General features: G+C 42.5%; 3 protein-coding genes across 4 annotated transcripts; 1 reads left to right on the plus strand and 2 right to left on the minus strand.

The window, feature by feature from the left end:
- The first annotated feature begins 9,319 nt into the window (after positions 1-9,319).
- Osi4 (Osiris 4) lies at positions 9,320-13,646 on the plus strand. Of its 2 annotated transcripts, XM_064693891.1 has the most exons (4): positions 9,320-9,836; positions 10,293-10,620; positions 10,675-10,976; positions 13,212-13,646. In XM_064693891.1, the coding sequence occupies exons 1-4, from the start codon at positions 9,365-9,367 to the stop codon at positions 13,283-13,285; spliced, it is 1,176 nt and encodes a 391-aa protein (XP_064549961.1). In that variant the 5' UTR covers positions 9,320-9,364; the 3' UTR covers positions 13,286-13,646. The 2 variants fall into 2 exon arrangements, with proteins under 2 accessions (XP_064549961.1, XP_064549962.1); XM_064693892.1 differs by lacking the exons at positions 10,675-10,976; positions 13,212-13,646 and having other exon boundaries at positions 10,109-10,382.
- A 339-nt stretch (positions 13,647-13,985) lies between these two features.
- On the minus strand, positions 13,986-14,825 carry Osi3 (Osiris 3). Its single transcript, XM_064694509.1, has 2 exons — positions 14,635-14,825; positions 13,986-14,565 (listed from the first exon to the last, which is right to left on the minus strand). The coding sequence occupies exons 1-2, from the start codon at positions 14,769-14,771 to the stop codon at positions 13,986-13,988; spliced, it is 717 nt and encodes a 238-aa protein (XP_064550579.1). The 5' UTR covers positions 14,772-14,825.
- Positions 14,826-19,354: 4,529 nt separating this feature from the next.
- Positions 19,355-21,448, minus strand: Osi2 (DUF1676 domain-containing protein Osi2). The gene is made up of 5 exons (XM_064694233.1): positions 21,355-21,448; positions 20,571-20,950; positions 20,364-20,510; positions 20,047-20,183; positions 19,355-19,978 (listed from the first exon to the last, which is right to left on the minus strand). Exons 2-5 carry the CDS (start codon positions 20,945-20,947, stop codon positions 19,428-19,430), a joined length of 1,212 nt encoding a protein of 403 aa, XP_064550303.1. The 5' UTR covers positions 20,948-20,950; positions 21,355-21,448; the 3' UTR covers positions 19,355-19,427.

Consider the following 21,448-nt stretch of genomic DNA (forward strand, 5'->3'; position numbering starts at 1 on the left):
GTCGCTGAAGCGTTGGCGTATCAACTAAAAGCCTTGACAATGGCCTGGTCATATTTTATAGTCGTCTAACTATTCTGGCAGCGCTTTCCCAAGGCCAACAGCGCACTCAAGCATGTTCCGAAAGCGAATTGTCACAATTGAAGAAAAAAAATTAAAACAATGGCTTCGAAAAAAAATATATAACTAGTGGAAATGCTTTCAGTTTGCGTTTTGCGTTTTCGCGTTTGCATTGCAATTTTCTTCTTCAGTGGCCGTTGCAATTTTCAATTTTCAATTTTCAACGGTCAGTTGGCCAGACAGCCGTGGGTTACGCTTGGCTGGGCTGGTCTGGGCTGGCGGCGCCTTCATATGCTGCACAAAATAAATTCTCAACTGGTTTAGCCTCTGCATATTATACAAATTAGTAGTGCTACGGGGGCTTGTTTCTAACGCACACCCCACAGATCATCCGACACGGTTCCCACAATTGTCTAGTTCCCGAGCCCAAACAGCTCTATTAGCCCCGCCGGCAAGTGCGTGTCCGCCAGGCCAGAAAAAAGCGCCTAGAAAAGCGAAAGTTAACTCCAAATGTTGATTGCTGTGTCGAATGCGAGCCCAAAAATGTCTCTCAGTCATTTTACAGTTCGGCTCATAAAGTTGACAAAAAAAAACTGAACCCGTGGCGACCCTTTTTCTGTTGCCATCGCCATCAAGTGTTGCACAGCTCACAGCTGTCGCCTGGCCCTGATCTGCGCTTGATCTTCTTGATCTGCCTCATGCATTTCATAAGCTTGGCCAGCAACACCTTTCGACTATTTTGTAATATTTTGTATTAATCAAATTGACGTGACTTGGGTTCGTAAAGCAACAGCCGCAGTCCATCAAAAGAAATCAGCAGCAGCAGCAGCAGCAGCAGCAGCATCATCATGATCATCATGATCAATGATCATGATCGCGATCATTAAATGATGATCGACGTAGCTGCGCACAAAAAGCAATAACTTTCACTCTCGATGTATTAATTTTTATATTTAACATATTGTTGTGCACTACCCACACACACACACACTCACACACAAACACACATACACAGAGAGAGAGACCTTTTTATTACTGGAAATTTGAAGCTCCTCATCACCAAAAATATAAAAAAGGCAAGAATGAATGTCAGACTGCGGCACGTCGACAATTAAATACCCTTCAAGACGTTTGGCTTAGGGCTTAGCAGGTTTGTGTATATCTTAAAAAAAAAGAATACAAAAACATATTTCTCGATCAAGGCGATATAGAAGTCCGATGTTTATAAGATATTGATCTTGAGCGGAGATAGTATTAAATGTCAACTTTAACATATATTCCAGCTGATGAATGTTATAAAAAAAATATTTGTTACCATAAAAACTTAACTTTGGACCGTTTTTTATTCGTATTGAGATATTTGATTTATTAGTCCGATGTGCATAAGATTTTACTCATATATAAATATATATATATATATATGTAAATGTAGAGTTTGGAGTAGATATTGTAAGTGTCCTTAAAGCTAAGATATTAAAAAAAAATTAAATAGTTCTTTCTGTAGGACCGATTCTGATCCGTAAAGAGCTATATTATATAGTAGTCCGATGTGAAAAAGATTTGGTTTTTGAGTAAGATGCATAGTGAAGTTAATAATTGCCGAATGTTATCAATGTATCCGAAAATCAAACAAGTTTTTCCTCTTTAATCTTAAAGCTATTTAATATAGCTGCATAATCCGAAAAGTAATGAAATTTATACTTCCAAAGATAAGATCCCATGCATGGTTGTATAAAAATGTCTTTAAATCTGAGAGAATATTTTGCATAGAAACAGACAAAGCAACTGACGATCGACTCGATTGTTAATATAGAGCAGGAATATATATGTTTATATTATACCAGGGTCGGATATGTCTCCCTCATGACAAAGTTATGATACCCTCTCTAAGGGTATAACTATATTCATGTATTTATGTACTTGTACATATCTTTATAAATTGTATCCGCAACAAAAAACAAGTCAAGTCGCAACGTTATTGAACTGCGCTCGAGCCTCGCCGCATGTGAAGTCAACCAAAATTGATCTGAACTCGTTACGTTTAAATCTTTTTGTTGCTGCTGTTGTTGTTGACGGCAATAAAAAGAAAGTATCTACCGTTGGCATCCCAAGCAGCAGCAGCAGCAGCAGCAGCAGAAGCAGAAGCAGAAGCAGAGCATCGGAACCCGTTGCTCTGTTGCATGGAAAGCGCTCGCCGCACCGAAGTTCGATTCGATTCATTTGAGTGCGACTATTGTGACTTCATTCACAGCATATTGTTGTTGTTGTTGCAATTGTTATTAGATCTGTATCGGCAACTTGTTATAATTGATTGTTGTGCAGCATCATCATCATCCTCGTCATCCTCGTCATCCGCATCCTCATTACGCTACGAAGTTTTCGTGCTTGCAATTGTATCTTTGCTTTGTATCCAAGTGATTGAGTGGGATTTGCTGCAGCCTGTTGCATCGTGGGTGGGGGCGGGGGACCCTCTCAAGTGCATGTGCCTAATGAGGCATCCATCAAGCCGGAACACCCTATTAGAGGGCATTAGACAGAGTGGATGAATCAAGCAGCAGAAGAAAAGTTTCGTATTGATGAAATCGGCTTTGTTTGATTCCTTAAGCATTATGAATGCTTGGCTTCCTTTAATTAGATCGCAGTTTATCGTTTGCTCGACTGCGCGATACCCTGTACCTAAGTTTGGGTGGGCATTGTCGGAATTTGTTATTGCTCTTTCCTTATAAGTTATGTTCAACTAAGTTTCTTCTGTTAAGACCTCTCGACTGCCAGATACTCTGTATCTAAGCGCCTATACTTCTGTAATATATTGCACTGCATTGCTTTCTGTTTGTTATTATAGTTAATTTTGCACGACTACCAATTACCCTGTATCTTTCACCTTACCACAGTAGCCTACTATAACTATTACAAAAGTCTTAAGCGGCTTTATATGGATAGATAAGGCTTCCTTTTAATCAATCTTCAATTAGAACTTATACCCTATATCTAATCTTATGTGTTACAGTAAAATCTTACAGTGTACAGGCATCCCTCCTTCGTGGACATTTTCTCTTCTACAACATTTTAGCTGGACTTTTTATCGATGCTTCATTAGGCAGATACTCCTCTTAAGCGGACAAATGTTCCCCGACAGCATTTGTTTGCCCAAGAGAGTTTTCACTGTACTCTGATTAGTCCTTAGTGTTATTTCTATTCACACATATGAGGTAATTGAAAGGAATTAATGCAGTATATTAGCTTTACACAAAGCTGTCTGTGGTTAAAGCTGCTCGAGTAAAAGATACTCCGTAAGCTATTTAAGCAAATGGATTTGCACTTGTGCCTCGCAGGGGTTAAATCGGTTCAATTCGACTGTCTTCTCGTCTAATTGGCTTTCTCCAACTTTTGGCAGTGAAAGAAGGCATTCCAATAAAGTTGCCTTTTTTGTTGATTTGCCACATTAAAGTTTATTTACCAGAAAGTTTGCCTCCGTAATAAAATGCGTCTAGTCAATGCCTTCTGTGCATTGTTCTTTTTAAATTAATTTTTAAACTTTTTAACAATGTTCTTGACCTTTCTCGCCCCTTTGGCACTTGTTATTGTTCAGTTTCGCTTTTCTTGTGACTCCTTTTTTCTCTTTCGATTGCACTTGATAAATAATCGTTGTTTATTTTCCTATCTATTCTGCATTTGTGCTGGATAAACAACCTTCTTATCTTTTGTTTACAAATTTGTTGTCTGGCATCAGATTTGTTTAGCTTAAGTTCAAGTTCTTTATTTGTTTGTATGCTACTTCCTGAGTGAACTATTCTTAAGTTTTATTGTAAACTTTTTTTTTAGACTGAGCTGCGCTTACGTATGTTTTTTTCTTCTATTTTTTCTGCTTGACTTTCTTTTGAGCCCATTTAAGTTCGCCTTGAATTTCCATATATTCATGAGATTTGCTCTCAGTCAGACAAATTTCTGAGAAATCATATACTTGGGGCTACTTTAGATGCGTCTGTTAACTTTTACGCTGTCAGGCTTAGACTAACATATAAAGTTACATTTGGCCGCGTTTGATGTGATATTTACACTGTTTGCATTGGCGCCCCAAAGGCTGCCGCGAAACGTTTAAAGCCCAAAAGTATGCAACATTCTGTAATTAAACAACATTTCGTATGGCATAAATATTAATTATACACATACTTGACGAACGGATTACACACCCTGTGGCTGGGCTGGGCTGGCACTAACTGGAAGGTAATTGGAGTAATTGTGGTAAGTGGGATCGCAAATTGAATTTGAAGGAGAAGCCACCCGCGGCGGGTGCTGGTGCTGGTGAAATCTAATGAAAATGTGCGAGTATTTTTAATTAGAAAACAATTAGATTGAAATAAATTAAACGAATCGCTGGGCGCAGGCAATCGATGAGGCAGCTAACAAAAATAAACACGAAAGCGCAGCGGCAGCAGCAACAACAACAAGAGTATTATGCCAGCGAAATTTGTGCCAGAGAAAATAAAACTTAAACAACATTGGGAGGGGGACAACAACAACAACAACAACAACAACATTAAACTGCTCGCACATAAGAAACGCGACTGCAACAATTAAAGAAAAATAAAAAGTGTTATTGCAAAAAATAAGTAAGAAACTATACAAATAAGCAAAAACATATATATGAAATTAATTTAATTGCCACTCTAGACGAAAAGACTTGCATTTTTTGCATGCCTCGGGGCCATTTATTTGGCCCGGCGGGAGACAAGCAGTTAAAAGCAGACATGCAACAATATTGAAAACCACTCGCAAAATGAGAACTTTTCTCCGTATTTCTTTGCAGAAAACAAAAAAAAAACGCTTTAATAATTGAAGAGCTGTTCGATATTTTATTTGTCTCGCTTTTGGCCAAATGAATTATTCAGTTCGCACATTTCGCTAGCGATTTGCTTTGCTCTAGCCCAAAGGGCGGGCAATTAGGGCGCTCAATCAACCAAACTTAAAAAAAAAAACAAACAAAGTTAAAGTTTGCAAAACAATCAAAAACAGTCTGCAACAGCAACTAAAACAAAGAAAACACGCTACAAATTTTCTAAATACGGGGCTTACGCGACTTATCGATACCCTGGCCTGCAGTTAATACACTCTACATATTGGTCAGATATATGCAAAGCACACGCAAATATGTAAATATTTAATCAGAGAAAAAAACAAAATGTTTTTGCTGAGACAGAGGCCAAGTATACCCTGTTTGATAGAGTGCAGCTGAGTATAGAGTTTTTTGGCATAAATTAAATTTTAGTATTTCCTGATAACATTTTACTTCCATCGATTCGGCTTGTTACATACCTATCGAAAAGTCGTCTATGCCCCTTTTAACCAATTTTAGGCCGTAGAGTAGAACTTAAAACAAATACCAGGTACAACTTATGGCTGCTTTTGACAATTGCCGCAAGTTACGAAAAAACTTTTAGAGTAAATAAATTATTTTCCATATAAATTATGAAACACAATTTTGTTAAGTGCAATTGAAAAACTTTCACGCTATTTGCAACAGCCCCGGGCAGAGTTATGGCCCAACTAACAGCTGCAGCAGCCGCCCCCGGGCAAGACTTTGTGCTCTGCACATGTCCTTTGAATAGGTAACAGAAAAAAACAACAACTATGAGTCGGGAGTCTAGTCGGGAGTGCCTGACTATGCAATATTGAATATACAGATCTGCAGTTAGAAATATTTCAGCCTCCTCACTTCCAGCTGCCCCACACTATGCAATATGCATTCTGCAACAACTTTGATGTTCTTTGCCCCTTTTTTTTTAAATATGCAGAGCCTGAATCGACCTTTAAAATGTGTCCATATACCAAAGCGCAAGACTACGCACTCAAGAATGGGTTATTTTGAACTTTTCGGGGGAATTGGACAAGGCTTCTAAAAAGTGAAATATTCATAGGCTGTGTATAAGGTTTAAAAAGTTAGATAAAAATTTTGGTGTAACAAGCTTTTCTATGATTTTATGATTAAGAAATCACAACTCAAAATCAATATTTATCGATATTATGAAAATGGGAAAAATTATGAAAATTAAAATAGTAAACTTGGTGTTCGAAGGAGCTAAGAAAATGTGTATTTTAAATTTCGACTAGACTGACGTATTTTGAGATAATTTTAACAACTTTTGAGAGTGTATAAAATAATTGAAATAAACATTGTTGTTGCGTTTGGTTAAGGTGTGGCCGATGCCCTGATTTAAGTGGATCCGGTTGTCGTATGGGCCTCAAGTCAAGGATCATTAAACTTAAGAGGCGCACGCACACACACACACACACACATGCACACCCACACACAGCTGACACAGTGGATTGTCGCAACATGGATTGGCATTGGATTACCACTTTCTGTGCACAATGGCAACGCCCGCAACAGCATGCCAGGCCGCGTCACTTTCCCTACCACGGCATTGGATGACGTGCCGAGCACGGTCACGGCCAGTGGACTGAACTGGACCGAATTGGACTGAAATGGACTGTGGAGTGGACTGTGGAGTGGACTGTGGCGTGGACTGGTGCCTGGACATTGTTGCGCTTTGGGGCAGCTGCGTCACTTTCTGGTTAAACGAAACGACGCCAACCGCCTCGCATTACTTGCGCTTTTGTGGCCAACACGTAGCCGGCTGGCATTGACCGTGAAGAGGACAATGGTGCGTAGATTTGGCATCGGGTTGCCGGCAGACAACAGACAGCAGACAGGCTGCAACTAGGCAATAGGCAAGTGGCAAGTGGCAAGTGGCAAGCGGCAACCTGTCATTGGATTCATTGGCCTGCCTGCCTGCTGCGTCTGGATTATGGCTATTATGTTGCACAGATAAATCAGCCAGCAGGTGGCCAGGTGCAAAACGGTGCCACAGAACGAACGGTTGAGGTCTGATTGCCATTGGCAAAGCCTTTAAATTATAGACAACAAGCGCCAAAAGCTGCGGCAATTATATCGAGCACTCGAGTTGGCCTGCGTGACTGGCAAAGTGAATTCGTGAATTAGCCAAATGCAAGATGCAGCGCAAGGTGCTGATGCCGCCTCACCCAGACGCTACCCCAAATCCAGCACTCGCAATCGCACTCGCCACATGTGCAACAGAATGTAACTGAGCCGCCGTTGAATGCGGTTCCAGCGGCTACTTATGAAAAACGAGAGCTAATCGCAGTTCGTTTCACTTTTCTTTTACTATTTATTATTTATTATTTATTTATATGTATCTTGGCAATTTTGTTACACTTGTTGACTGCTCCCAGCCAATTGAGGCGCCGAGGCGTGGCCACATCTTGCCGCTGCACCACCCCACCTCACCCTGCCCCACCAGCTGGCGCTGTCTTAATTGTCGGCGCTGGCTGTGTTTGCTTTTACTTTTGCCTGCAAAATTGTTTTCTGCAAAATTACTCGCAAATTAATGAGCAGAAAATGAACCACATTAGAGCACTGCCCGCTCGCTGTTGCCAGAGTGGGAGGGGCAGGGCTGGAGAGCAGCTATCGACACAGCAGGATGCCCTGCACATGTTTGCACATTTGTCGTGTTACCCGTAATTAGCGCAGCCCTTGAACCCTTGACAGTGCCAAACTCCAGCAGCGATCAAAGCGTCGCGTGCAACATGCGGCAAGAAAAGCGGCCAACAAAACGTCGTTCTGCAACTGATGCAGCAGCCGCACAGTGGAACAAAACGAAGCTCACAAAGTCAATTTATAACCAAGTTCGTTTAATGGCAAGCAGAAAAAATTTAAGCTATTAATAGATTACCTACTTACTTTTTATACCCTGTATCCTTTGGAGAAATGGGTACATGGTTTTGTGCGAATGTGTGTTACAGCCAGAAGGAGACATATTCAACCACATCAAGCATGCAGCATATATATATCTTTGATTAGTGCAACGAGCCATGCCAGTTTAAGGGAACGTGTGACTATTTTGTTATTAGTTATATTATTTTTAAATATATATTCAGTTTGATCGCTGAGTTTATATTGCTTAATTTTCAATAACTATTTTTATTGTGCGTTGAATTGAATCGTAGCTCTTTAACTTCAACTTTGACTTTCAATTGTTATTTTTACGCCCCATTGAGCATTTGTCAATTTCAATAAATATATAACGCTCAATTGTATTTTCCTTGTTTTATTTTTTCCTAATTAATTATATTTATTTATGATAATTTAAAAACAAATATTACAGCAAAGCTTATGAGTACTAATATATTAATGTATGATGATATTTTCATTATGTATTGAAATCAATCGAAATTCTTAAACCTTAACTATCAAAAACACGCATACGCCCCATTGCGTTTATTATAATTTTGATATATATATATTGTTTTTCATACTAATATTTTTTTAATTGTAACTTATTACATATTCAAATGATAATCATCATTTGGTTCTGTTTTCATTATGTATTGAACCCAATCAAAATTCCCAAACCTTAACTCTCAAATATCACGTATATGCCCCATTGCGTTTATTATAATTTTATGTTTACGTGTATACATTGTATATTGTTTTACATAATAATACTATTTTTTAATTGTAACTTATTAAGTATTATTCAAATAATTACTATTATTTGGTTATGTTTTCTATGTTATGTTATGTTAAATGTTATGTTTTCTAATCAAACGAAATTCTTAAGCTTTGAGTTTCAAATATTGCTCATACGCACCATTGCTCATTTTATTTATCTTGATTGATAAACAATATATGCAGTTTCTCAGATATTTTTCTTCTTCAGCTATGTAGTTATATTTTTATTTTGCTTTAAATGAAATTAATTAATATAACGCATACGCACTGTTGTACAAAAGGTAAGGTTTTGCCAAGTGTTGATGCGTCTTTGCCCCACGGTGCATGGCATGACTGTCTGCTGCAACTGAATGCCCGCTGAGCGATGGCCGTCACTCAGTTGGTTGTCTTGAAATCAAAACTGTGGCAAAGTGGCTCACAGCATAATATGCTTAGGCGTTGCTGCGATGCCGACGCCGCCGTCGCTGGTCCGTGGATGCTGCTGCCGCTGCTGCTGCTGCTGTTGCTGCTGCTTGGCTAAACAATAAAACTGAGTTGCATGCAACAGCAAGTAATTAGTCTTTATAGCGGCTTGTTGCAACGCGCTGCAGCAACTGCCAACTACATTGAAGAACATCCATATGAAGGATACGCCGCGTGCTCGTGTTCGTCCTAATCCTGTGCTGTGTTGTGCCGTGTAGTGTGTGTTGCTCCTACCGTACTGTGCTCGACAAAAATAAAAACAAAAATATAAAGAAAGAAGAACAAGGCTCGCCCTATCAATAAATCAACATCAACATGCTGCAGTACATCGCTGCCAGCTGCGCGTTGCTGGCGCTTCTGTGCGCGCCGCCCAACTCGGCGGCAATCCACAAACGCAGCGGCGCCAGGGCGGCCAATGCGCTGGGCACCGAAGCGGAAGCGACGCCCACGACGCGTGCGGAGAACACGGATCTGCTGGATAAGCTGAGCTGGAAGTGCGCCAACAATGCCAGCTGCCTGCACAGCGTCGCCAATGGCATCGCGGCCTCCTATCGCCGCGGCGAGACCATTAAGCTGGGCCTGTTCGATCTGGTGCGGCTGCCGCCGCTGGACGAGGCGCACAGGCACAAGTGGGGCACCGGCCGTGCTCTATCCAGCTTCATGGACTTTGTCAGCGGCAATGCGATACGCGTGCCCGTCGGGCCCATGGTGTTCAGTGTGCAGCGGGCCGAGGACGACAGCGATTACATTGAAGTGGCGCTGCTGAAGAAGGCGTCGAGTGGCACAGGTAATGGCAATGGCCACGGTTGCCTGATTGATCAGCGCCTAATTGGCTGGCCGTGCGGTCACTTAATCCCAATCAGAGCCCCAACCATATGCTGTCCAATTGGAGTACATTTCGAGTAGTTGTTATGCGAGCCGCATTCGGCTGCCCGTTGACCTAATGCTTGTAGCTCCGGGGGCAACATATGTCGCAGGCCTAACCTTGGCAGGACCTCTGGCGCATATAAATGGCCGGAGGCGGCAGTAGGCATAGTTGGCATTATTTATATTCATTAGGTGTGACGCTCGTTGCGCAAACGATGCTGTTGAAAACATCAATCATATCACGAAGCACAAATCCAATCCAGTCCAAACTACTTTTGCCACCCAGCCTCACTCCCACCACTCCCACCTCCACACATCCGGCAATATTAAAGCCATAAAGCTTAAAACGTGTCCTGTTTCCACAAATACACAACAGGACGCCTGCAGGGCAACGGCGGCGGCGGCGGCGGACTCCTGGGTGGCGGCAACGGCGGCGGCGGAGGCGGACTTTTGGGTGGCATCGGTGGCGGCGACGGCGGCGGCGGTGGCCTGATGGGCGGACGTCGTCGTCAGCAGCATCAGGACAAGAAACAGTTCCAAATGTATATACCCATGTATCTGGCAGCGACAACCTTTGGCTGGACCATGGTGGCCGCCAAGGCGGTGGGTCTGCTGACCCTCAAGGCGCTCATCCTCTCCAAAATAGCCTTCGTCGTGGCCGCCATTGTGCTGATCAAGAAGCTAATGGACAATGCCGGCGAAAAGTGAGTCGCTCAGCAACCTGCGCGAGTCCGTCCAACCTAATCGCCCCTTTGCAGAATGATGTACCAGTATCCGGAGCACACGCCCTACATGATGCCCTACGGCATGGACTATCCGATGCATGCTGCGGAGCTGTCGCCAGACATGTTCCCCGGCGCACTGCATCAGCTGGCCATGGCCGGCGGCGGACAGATGCCGCATCCCGGCCATCCCGGACTGGAGAGCATGGCCGCCGAAAGTCATCTGCAGTCGCAGGTCTCAAGCGATGGCAGCAACAATACCAACCCGCTGGCCGCGCTCGGCGCCTACGGCGGACTAGGCCACAAGATCAAACGTGAGGACTCTTGGATAGCGAAGAGTAAGTGCATTCTGTGCGGCGCCATAAAACAGCCTTACCCTTGTTTCAGATAGCCCAATTAATGTGGCCAGAGCGCTTTGGTAGATCGCCAGCCCAACGCTGGCGCAGACCTGGCCAGCTCTCTGCCCAGATGCTCGCCGTGGCCGCGGTCGTGGCCGAGGCCAGCGTTGAGGCTGACTATGAGGACGATTACTGAGTAGTGTATATACCCTAGAATTGTTTTGCTTTTGCACGGGCTTGGCTCCGAACAGGTGTATAAGATACTTCATTCTCATATAGCTAAGCTGAGCACCGCACTCTGAACGGCAAAGGAAAAGGTGAATGAACACTTGAAACATTCTCATAATTCCAACGTTTATTTTTTTTATACCCAAAACCAATTGAAAAGGTTTACATAAGTGTAAAATGTAAAAGGTTTACAAGCAGGATCTAGTCATGTCCGTCCATCTGTCTGTCATCATAGACTAGATAGAGCTCCGAATCGATCCGAATCGATAAAAATCGATTTTGAAATACTGTGTTTGAGCATTTCTCGAAACTCATAAGAGTTATGCACTCCAAATTTGATATGTCTGCTCTTTTATAGTACATAAAAGTCCAATATATTTCACAATTCTAATTGTGTGGGGCTAAGAAGAGAAGATGCTCAGTTGAGGCTTAAAAAGCGTGCTTCTGCTTGTGTGTAAAACAGTTGCAAGGGCAACTTGACGCTAGGCTTAGAGTATGTTCTAGTCGAGTACTCCCGACTAGAGCAGCCTTAGCTATTCAAATAATATTAGCTTTGGCTAAGACAATGCTTCATCCTAGAATTGGATCTCCCATCCTTATTGTTAAGTAGCCCAACTGACTGAGTTAATTTGACTGCTCCATTTACCAATCATTATTTTCCAATCTTTCACAAGTTTATGGATATATCATATCTGTATATACATATTTTTATATATTTTTACGGGAAAACACTTAGAAGCAGGCAGAGGAGCAGATGAGCATGGCAAGCTTTGCATTCCATGCTGATAAAATACATGGTCTTAAGGGACTGTAGATTGACTGCTTCAGTGTATTAGTAAATGTGTTGTAATACCTTTTGCTAGAATGGACAACGAGGGTGATATCTACCTTAAGGCTTTGATATTAGCGCTGTGAGCTGAGACGACAGTAAAGTGTCTCTAAGCTCAAGGCTGCAAGTCGGGTTTAAAACCAAAAAAATTCGATCCCGGAATATATTTCATATTTCGATTTAATTTATTTTGAACAAGAACCGAACCTTAAAACAAATCTGTTACCCAGATAAACTACTAAGCCGCAAGCCAACCCAATTATTATTCCAAACATGATTTGAATGAAAACTATAAACTTTTCAGGGAGACTCAGCTTTAAAGCAAAAACAACTTTTGGCTCAACTATTTGTTGTATCCAGCAAAAATTGTTAGATGCCAATTTTGGGTAGAAATTATTTTTGGGCAACTATAAATTTAATTGAATATAATTTTTGAAAAAAAACGGGCTGTTTTGAAGCGAAAGCTTTTGACTGAAACGTTCCCACTTTTAGTGTAGCTAGGGAAACTGGGACGCTATGTTGTCCCGCTTGTAATGCAATTTGAAATTAAAACCAGATTTAAGCAGATTTTGTCCAACAAGCAACAGACTAATTTTGAAAACATTTAATTACTTTCAACTAACTGTGAGCTGCACATTTGAAACTTTTTCATTGTCAACCCTGCCCCTTAGCCGTGTGTGTGTAGCCCCCCAACAAACTTGCAGTTTTGTGGCATGCCACAAAATTGAAATGTGCACCAACTGATGTTTTTTAGATCTCCCCATAAATGGTAAGCGGACAGGCTGCCTGGCAGAGCACGTTCCGAAAAGTTTTCTAAGCAGCTATTGCTGTGTGGTGGAAAAAGTTGGAGTTTTGCTTGAACTAGTATTTGGGCTTAAAGTCTATGCTGTTGCGACTTTACTACTACTTACTCCCACAGCAAAGCCGCAATTAAAAAGTGCACACACAAACACACACACACACACACTCACTTAGTTTCTCTGCAAATCGCTGCATACTTTGCGGCTGCACGTAAAGCAAGCGCACAAGCGGGCTATCAAAAGGCGAGGCGAAAAGTTATTTCTCTGATTGCAAACTTATTGCGTACTTTTGATGAACTATTATCAAAATCGAGGCTGGGCAGAGGAGAGGAGAGAGGAGAGTGTGGGCGTGGTTATTGATAAGTGCATTTGTTGCAGCCACGCCGGCAAGACGACCGCTTATCTACAACTATGTGCAACCGCAGATGCAGCTGCCCTTCTACCGCTCCTAGGGGCAAGGGATTTCATCGGAATCCAATAGCTAATTCGTGCAGCTTTGCAGCCCCTACCGCTACCAAAGACCGTTCCAGTGTGAAGAAGGAGGAGTTGGCGAGAAGCTGGAGGAGAGGAGGAGAAGGGAGGGAGGGAGGTACTGCTGCCATATGAACATCTGATGGGAGGAGGAACGAGGAGTGCTCTGAGCTGCTTATTAAAATAATTAACTTATTTATTTATTGCTATCTATGTTTATTTATTGAATTGAATTGTTCTTAGTTTAGAGAGACCTAACGCACACATTTAGCCTAGTGAAATATGCCTGAAATTAGCAAGAGAAAATGCTACAAAAACTGGACAAAAAAAATAAATAATATCAAAAAATAAAGTGGAGCACAAGTTGGCTCAAACGTTGTAATTGTGTGAATTTAACGTATTTTATTTAGTGTTGAATACATAATTAACGTGTATAAATAAGCAATAAATATAAATATAAATAAATAAAGTACAGTTAAAGCAAAGGAGAAGCAATTAAAAAGAAAATAAAAAGATTAAAAGAGAGAGTATCGTGAAAAAAGTGAAAACATAACTAAACTGAGGAAAACGTGGTCCGCCCCTCTGCGGGGGGCGTGTAAATGCAACATTCGTGAAGAGTTAATAAAAAACTTCGCATTTTTTTGGTAGTGCAATTATTTTTTCGTTTCTTGTTCATTCGTTTTATTGCGCCACCTTGCTGGGCTGCTGCGCATTGTAGGCCATGTCCTGTGCCTCCTGCGCCATTATGTGTGCCGGCACCTGGGCGAGGCCCTCGACAAAGCCGTCGAGGGCACGCGACCAGCCGGAACTGTAGCTGTCATGATGCGATGGCACCTCCACAATGGTCTTCTTCTGCGAGAGCAGCTTCTTCAGCGATATGATGACCGCCAGCAGCAGGGCAATTTTGGAGACAATCAGCGCCTTGCCGGCGAGCAGGAAGAGGCCCTTCAGCATAATGGCGCCCACCATGCCCGTCTTGGCGGCCATCATCATCAGCACCGGGCCCATGTTCTTCATTTTGCCGCGACCCTCCTCCAGCGCCTCGATGGGACGCACCGAGACGCCAATATTGAGGCTGCCCTGCGGCTCGCTGTGCACCACAAAGTCCGCGTTGTCCGAGAACTTGTAGCGCAGTGTACGCGAGCGCACGAATCGCCACAGCTTGTTGGCTATCAGCAGGCCGTAGGATTCCTCGTCCGAGTCCATGGCGCGGGCCAGCAGCAGCTCATCCTCGGCATCGTCGGCTACGTCGGGCATATCCCTAGCCAGGCCACATACATAAATAATACATCCAGCTGTGTGTTAAGAGCTCGTTGATATGTTCACTCACCTGTTGCGCGACACGCGGAAATTTTCGCTCAGATCGAAATTGGACTTCTTGAACAGGCGATCCAGAAAGACAATCGTCTTGAGCATGCTGCACGAATGATTGTCATTCTGGATGCACTTCTCGTTCAGCTTGATCATGATCTGCTCCTCGTTCCGGTTGCCATAATCTCCGTTTATCTGTGAATGGGCAGCAAGGCGATTAGCTAAGGGCTACAGCTTACAAGCAGCTGCTGCTGCCTGATAAAAAATAAAAATACATTTATTTTGAGTAATTTTTTTGTGGCGCGTGCAAACAAAGGTTGACAACATTTGGATGTGCTGCAGCCCCTGGGCTGTGCCCGGGAATGTGATAGGGTTTCGGCCAGGAGCTGGCCAGGATATCCGCTTGAGTTGGTGTGTAATTTTTCACTCTTATCGTTGACTTGTTTTTCCTGACTTTGCTTTGCTATTTGGGTTAAACTTTTGCTTGACCTTACCGAGTTGTCACTTCCGCTCAGGGTGGGCGTGGCGCGTGCCGTCGCCAGAACGAGGGCCATGCCCAGCAGCGTATAGAAAGTGAATGTTTGCATCTTGTTATTTTTGTTTTTTTCTTGTTGTTGTTTTTTTAGTTATCTTATTTTTGTTATCACTGTAGTCTCTGTTAGATTGTGCTTTTCATAAATGTCCTGGCACACACATATACACACTTAAACACACTAACACACACAAACAGAAACAGAAACAGAAACAACCCGGCAGCGTGTTGGCTTTTCCGTCTACGCTCTGCTCGACTGTGAACTCGACTGTTCTGCGGCTGCTGTTGACATCGTCGTCTTATAAGAAAACCTAATGCGAATTTTCCGCCAGCGATTTCGATTTTATATGAAAAACGGCCAAAAGCTACGCAAACACAATGCAGGCCGCAGTCAACGTCAGCGTCGACGTCGACGTCGATGTTTGTTTTTGCGGCGTCGACGTTCAATCAAACAAGTCCCAGGCTGTGTCTATGTGTATGTGTATGTGTGTGTGTGTGTGTCAGCAAAATGGCACTGAGACTTGTTCAGCCAGTTTAAGGAAATTCTGTGAAAAGCTGCGCGGCTGGCCTTGTCTTTGGCCCAAACACAGTTGGCCAATTGACTTTGTTTACGTTCTGCTCGCTATTGTTTTTGTTTTCTTTGCAACAAAGCGACTGAAAGTAAACAACAGACCCAATTCCCAACAACAAACACAACAATCTTCCCACAGACGCATCAACGATGCGCTATCGCATTTTTTAGGGGGCAGCTTCTTGTTGGTGGCATGTCAAAAGCGCGTCGCATGCAAACGTGAAAACTTTTTAGTTGCATCAATTAAGTGGCAGGTACTTTGGCAAACGTGTGATCGAGACTTTTGTCATAGATATTTGCTCATAGCTCAAAGGGGAAAGTGGAGCTCAGCTGGGATTACAAATACAGCAGCAGCTGCCTGGCTCAGAAAACCAAAACCAAAGCTGTGCTTACATATATCAGGTATGTAAAACCAAAAAGAATAGTCTGTGTTTATTTACATCCATAAGACGAGGTTTCGGTTCAAGTTTTGGAAAGTTATATATTTTACAAATTCGAATTATAAAAATAAAAATTCGAATTATAATAATAATAATAATAATAATAATAATAATAATAATAATAATAATAATAATAATGATAATAATAATAATAATAATAATAATAAAAATAATAATAATAATAATAATAATAATAATAATAATAATAATAATAATAGCAATATTAACAATAATAATAATAATAATAATAATAATAATAATAATAATAATAATAAAAATAATAATAATAATAATAATAATAAAAATAATAATAATAATAAAAATAATAATAATAATAATAATAATAATAATAATAATAATAATAATAATAATAATAATAATAATAATAATAATAATAATAATAATAATAATAATAATAATAATAACAATAATAATAATAACAATAATAACAATAATAATAATAATAACAATAATAATAATAATAACAATAATAACAATAATAATAATAATAATAATAATAATAATATTAATAATAATAATATTAATAATAATAATAATAATAATAATTCAATTTTATATTAATTTAATATATCTAATTGGTTGGGCCTCAATTTTGAAACAAACCATTTTTTAAACTAAATATAGTTCGGTTCGGTTTCGCATCAGTTGTTTATTGGAGCAATTGGTTTGGTCTGGGGCTCACTTCATATTTAAAAACTAAGTAAATTGAAATTCCCGGTTCAAATCGGTTAGCATATCATTTGATTATCGGAAGCTGGCCCACCTGGTGTGGCACTGACAGCAGCTGTTTTGTTTCCCAGCACATCACAATTTCAGGGCCAGCTTTTCACTCGCATTGGCATTTTCAATTTCACATTAGCTGGAAACACGCGACGCTTGCCTTGTTGCACATCAAAGTGGGGCATAATTTATTGCATTTGTGTTTGCCCTGGACCGGGGCTAGGGTTCGGTAATGATTCGTTTGACCGTGCACCCCACAAATTGAATCAATCTGACTGTCATGCACGGGCAAAGTTATTGCAAACACTGCAAATTGCCGGCAAGCAACAAGAGGAACGAGAAGAGGAACAACAACAAGGCGACCAAAGTAGGCTAACATGAGCCACAAAATGTGGCACGCCACGAAAGTGGCTGGCGCAGAAACCGCTACACGATCTGACCATAAACCGTTGCCTGTGCGTGGTCCCAAATCAAACCGCACCAAAATCAAAATACATTGCGTCCGCCCGAGCCAGTTAGCCGCCTCCCCCTCCCCACCCCCTTCAGCCAACTCCCCTTGACTGTCTGCCCCTGGCCATGGCCAAAGTCATAACAATTTCTCAAGTGCTGCCGCTGCCGCTTTCTTTCGGAAAATGTGGTCCAGTCGCCTGGTCTGACGCTGTCGTCGCCGTCGTCGCCGTCGCCTTGGCAGTGTTGTCACCAGGCCAGGCCAGGCCGGGCCAGGCCGGGCCAGGCCGGGCCAGGACGGACGGCGCTGCGGTTTTTGGAATTGACTTTGAGCTGCCAACACCAAGTCCCCCGGCCACGCCGTACGAGGTTCCATTCAGAAATACGTGGACAGCAGATAATTCAAAATAATTGGCTGAAGAGCCCAACTGATGAGTAAGCCAGAACTCACTTGATGATAAACAGACAGCGTAAATAATGCTGATTCCTATTTGCTTCATCAAAAGAAAGGAAAAAGAAAAAACTGAAACCTCGATACGGCCCTCGACTACAGCTCCTCGGCAAGCGTTATACTCACATTCACAATATTGCAGAAAACATATTTGAATAACATTCAATTATTTCTCTAAACATGAGACTTTATGAGACTTTCAAAAATCGATAATCGATTAAGTTAAATCGAAAGAATTTATTTCTCTTGGTAAATTTGCTTCAGCTACTTATTATATTATTATTAACTAAACAATATTAACTTTTTGCTTAAAGAGAAATAGTTCAATTTTCTTAAGTTTTAAAATTGCTTTTCTCTAATTTTTTATTAATTTTTTTTTAAAATAATTTTTAAAATTTTGTTTAATCGAACAAAAAAGGCCTAGGTAAATGCCGAAACGAATCAAGTTTCTATTAAAATGGTTTACTAAAAAAAAAAAACACTGCTTGTGATATTTGCAAATATAATTAGATAACATTAAATTGTATAGGAATATAATTTCCTTTCCAAAAGCAAGAATAATTTCTGAGGCCAATCTTTAGCTCTTAACAAAAAAAACTTGTGCACTCAACAAAATGATTTTACAATTTTAAGCAAGTCGCAAGCAAATAAAACTTCTTTAACAAAATTTAAGTAAAATATATCAATTAAAAAAAAAATATTTTTACAATTATGTTTGAGTATTTAAAAAAAAATAAATAAGTAGTCTCATGTTTAAATTTAAATGCTTTCAGTTTGTGCATTTCCATACCCAATTATATTAGCAGACCTGAAAGGCAGCATTGTATTGTATTCATAATTTGAAATTAGCAAAACAAACACTTATTTGTTGTATTTTAAATTAAACTGAACAAATTAAAATTTAAAACTCATTTAAAACGTGATGAGCCAAGGTACGCTGGGTCATCAACCCAATGCGGAAGCGCAGAGTGACATTAGTTCAAATACTGTTGTGTGTATTTGAAAACCTAAGCACATATTGTCTCAGAGGGGCTCGCTCTCAAAATGTAGGTTATCTCACAATTTCATTGGGACTCTGAGATTCCTGTTTCAACTCAATTATCAGTCAGTATGTTTGCTCTTTAAAAGACCTTCATTAAAGGAAATGTTGAGCCACCCCTTATTCTCTTTTTTATTATTGCCGAGTGGGAAATATTTGTAGCGACCCTCGTTAAAGAAAAGCAAGATTAAACACGCCAGGCCACTTTTCCTTTGCGCTGGCCGTCAATTTCTCGCCTCGGCGTTTCATTGCCTTAATTAAAAGCTGCATTTTATTTGTAGCAACTTCAAAGGCAGCCACAGCGAGGCGAAACACATTTGGAGAAACATTCAATAGTGAAATTTTCTACCGTTAATTAGCACACCCCTTCGATTAAAGAGCTGCCCCGCCCCGCCCCGTCGCCGCCCATTCCATCGCAGCCGCATCGTTTTTTTAAAGGCATTTGCTTTGAACTTAATATTGGACTTTTATTTACAGTGTAGCGTAATAAATATGCTTATAGGAATGCAATATGGCCAGGGCGCAAAATAAATAACAAAGACCTAACCTGACCTCGACCTGGACCGGGACTCGTCTGGACCGGAACCCTATCTAACTCTTCTGCTGCTGCGCCTGCGGCTCGGCGGCAATGTCCTTGCCGGTGTTGCGTCCGTAATAGCCATTGTATGCGCCCTCCTGGGCATCGCCAAAGCTGATGGAGTTGCCGCCCACCTGCTGAGCCTGGACCTGGCCGTCGGCCTGGTGGTAGCTCTTGCTGTAGTAGTCGCTGTAGGGTTTGGCAAACGATGGCTCCGGCCGATAGTAGGGACCGGGTGCGCCGCCGCCGCCATGGCCGCCCTCGAAGTGCTCATGATGATGGTAGTAGGTGGCAGCGCCCACGCCCTGGGGTGTGTACTCGGGGAAGGTGTTCTTGCTGCCGAAGAGGCCGGAGAGGCCGCCGCCGAAGGCGCCACCGACACCGCCGGGCGGACGGCAGAGCTTGAAGTAGGCAAACAGACCGGGCAGAATGATGGCAGCCAAGCCAAGGATCTTCTTCAGACCGGCAATGCCCAGGATGAAGGGCAGGAAGAGCAGCAGCTTCAGCTTGAAGATCTTCAGCACCAGCAACAGGGGAATTATCATCTTCTTCAGCTTCTTGCGTGCTGTGCGAAAGAAAGGAAAGGTTAGTCGCTGCCTTGAAACAAAGCTGGGCAGAGTCCGGTGCACTTACAGAAGTGTCCGGCACGCTCGCTATCAATGACATCCAGCTCGTCGTCAATGTCATTGCCAATGAAGCGCGCCTCGTAGCGGCCCGCCTCGGTCAGCTCCTCGGGCCACTCCACCTCCAGCGCGGTGGACTTAATGAAGCTGTGCCAAGAAAAGGGCAGACATTAAAAAAGTTGTCAAGTAAAGGCGGAAGCATAAATTTTATGCACAGGCTTGTGAATATTTTTGGGAAAAACTCGTGGCGACCCACATTAATTCAGCTGAGCCACGCGCCGCAAGACTTGAATACATTTGACTAATTGCCAGGCCATTAGAACTTACCGTTCGGCGCGACGCAGAGCGTATTTCACCAGCAGATTCCAGTCATCGTCCTCGGAGCGCGGCTCCTCGGAGTACTCGAAGGGCTCCTGCAGCAGCGACCTCTGCTGGGTCTCCGGCAGACGCACAACGCGCGCAAAGTCCGACAGCCTGTGGAGAAAGTGTTTCGCGTGAATGTCGGCATTGGAGAAGTCAAGCGAGAGAACCTACCGATACTGATCCTTGTAGAAGATCTCGTCGAACGTGCTCAGCGCCTGCGTCTTGAAGCACTCGGACAGATCACCGCCCAGGCAGTTGCTATTGGTGCGCGCCAGATAGGGATCATTGTCGTTGCCCAGCCCGAAGATGCTCAGCAGCGAGGAGCGACCACGTTCCTCTCCAGGCTGAGCTGGCTGCTGTGGCTGCTGCTGCTGGAACTGCAGCGTCTGCTGCGGCTGCAGTTGCGGCTGCAGCTGCGGCTGCGGGGCGTATATCTGCTGTATGTTGTTGGACGACTGCTGGTCGGGCAGACGCAGTCCCTCGCCGGCGACGAGGCCGAGGCCGCAGCACGAGACGATGGTCAGCAAGGCGAGCGCGTTCATTGTCATTGGCTGCAAGACAAGACAAGAGTTCGAGGCACGCTCAATAAAAAGCTCAAGAAACAAAAAAAACGATTTTCGGATTTTGGGCAATTGTGTCTGAACCGGTAAAACGGCGACAATCGGTGTTTTCTCTGCGATTGGTTTGTCGGCTCTGAGCACAACGTGCGACTTGTCTTACGAACTACGAGTATATATATGTGCGTGTGTGTGTACTCTGCTTTTTGGCAACTTTTATGCGCCGCTCATCGTTTGCTTATTGACCAAACTGATTGGCTTTTAACAGTTGCGGGCTCGGCTCACAACTGACACACTTTTCAGCTGCTGGGGAATCGCGTTTGTCATGGCCATTGCCGAAGCTTTTGGCCGCTTTTGGCCGCTTCTGCAATTATTTGCGCACACGTAATAACTCTCACTTTCCAGCCAGCAGCCAACAGTTAGCAGCCAGCGTTGGCTCAACAAAGCGATAGGCGAGCTTTCTGCTGCTCTGGCGCCGAATTTTAACTCGAC

This window comes from Drosophila montana, unplaced genomic scaffold (genome assembly GCF_035044405.1).
Source record: "Drosophila montana isolate Dmon_TW-CO22-7 unplaced genomic scaffold, ASM3504440v1 contig_3733_1, whole genome shotgun sequence".
NCBI lineage: Eukaryota > Metazoa > Arthropoda > Insecta > Diptera > Drosophilidae > Drosophila > Drosophila montana.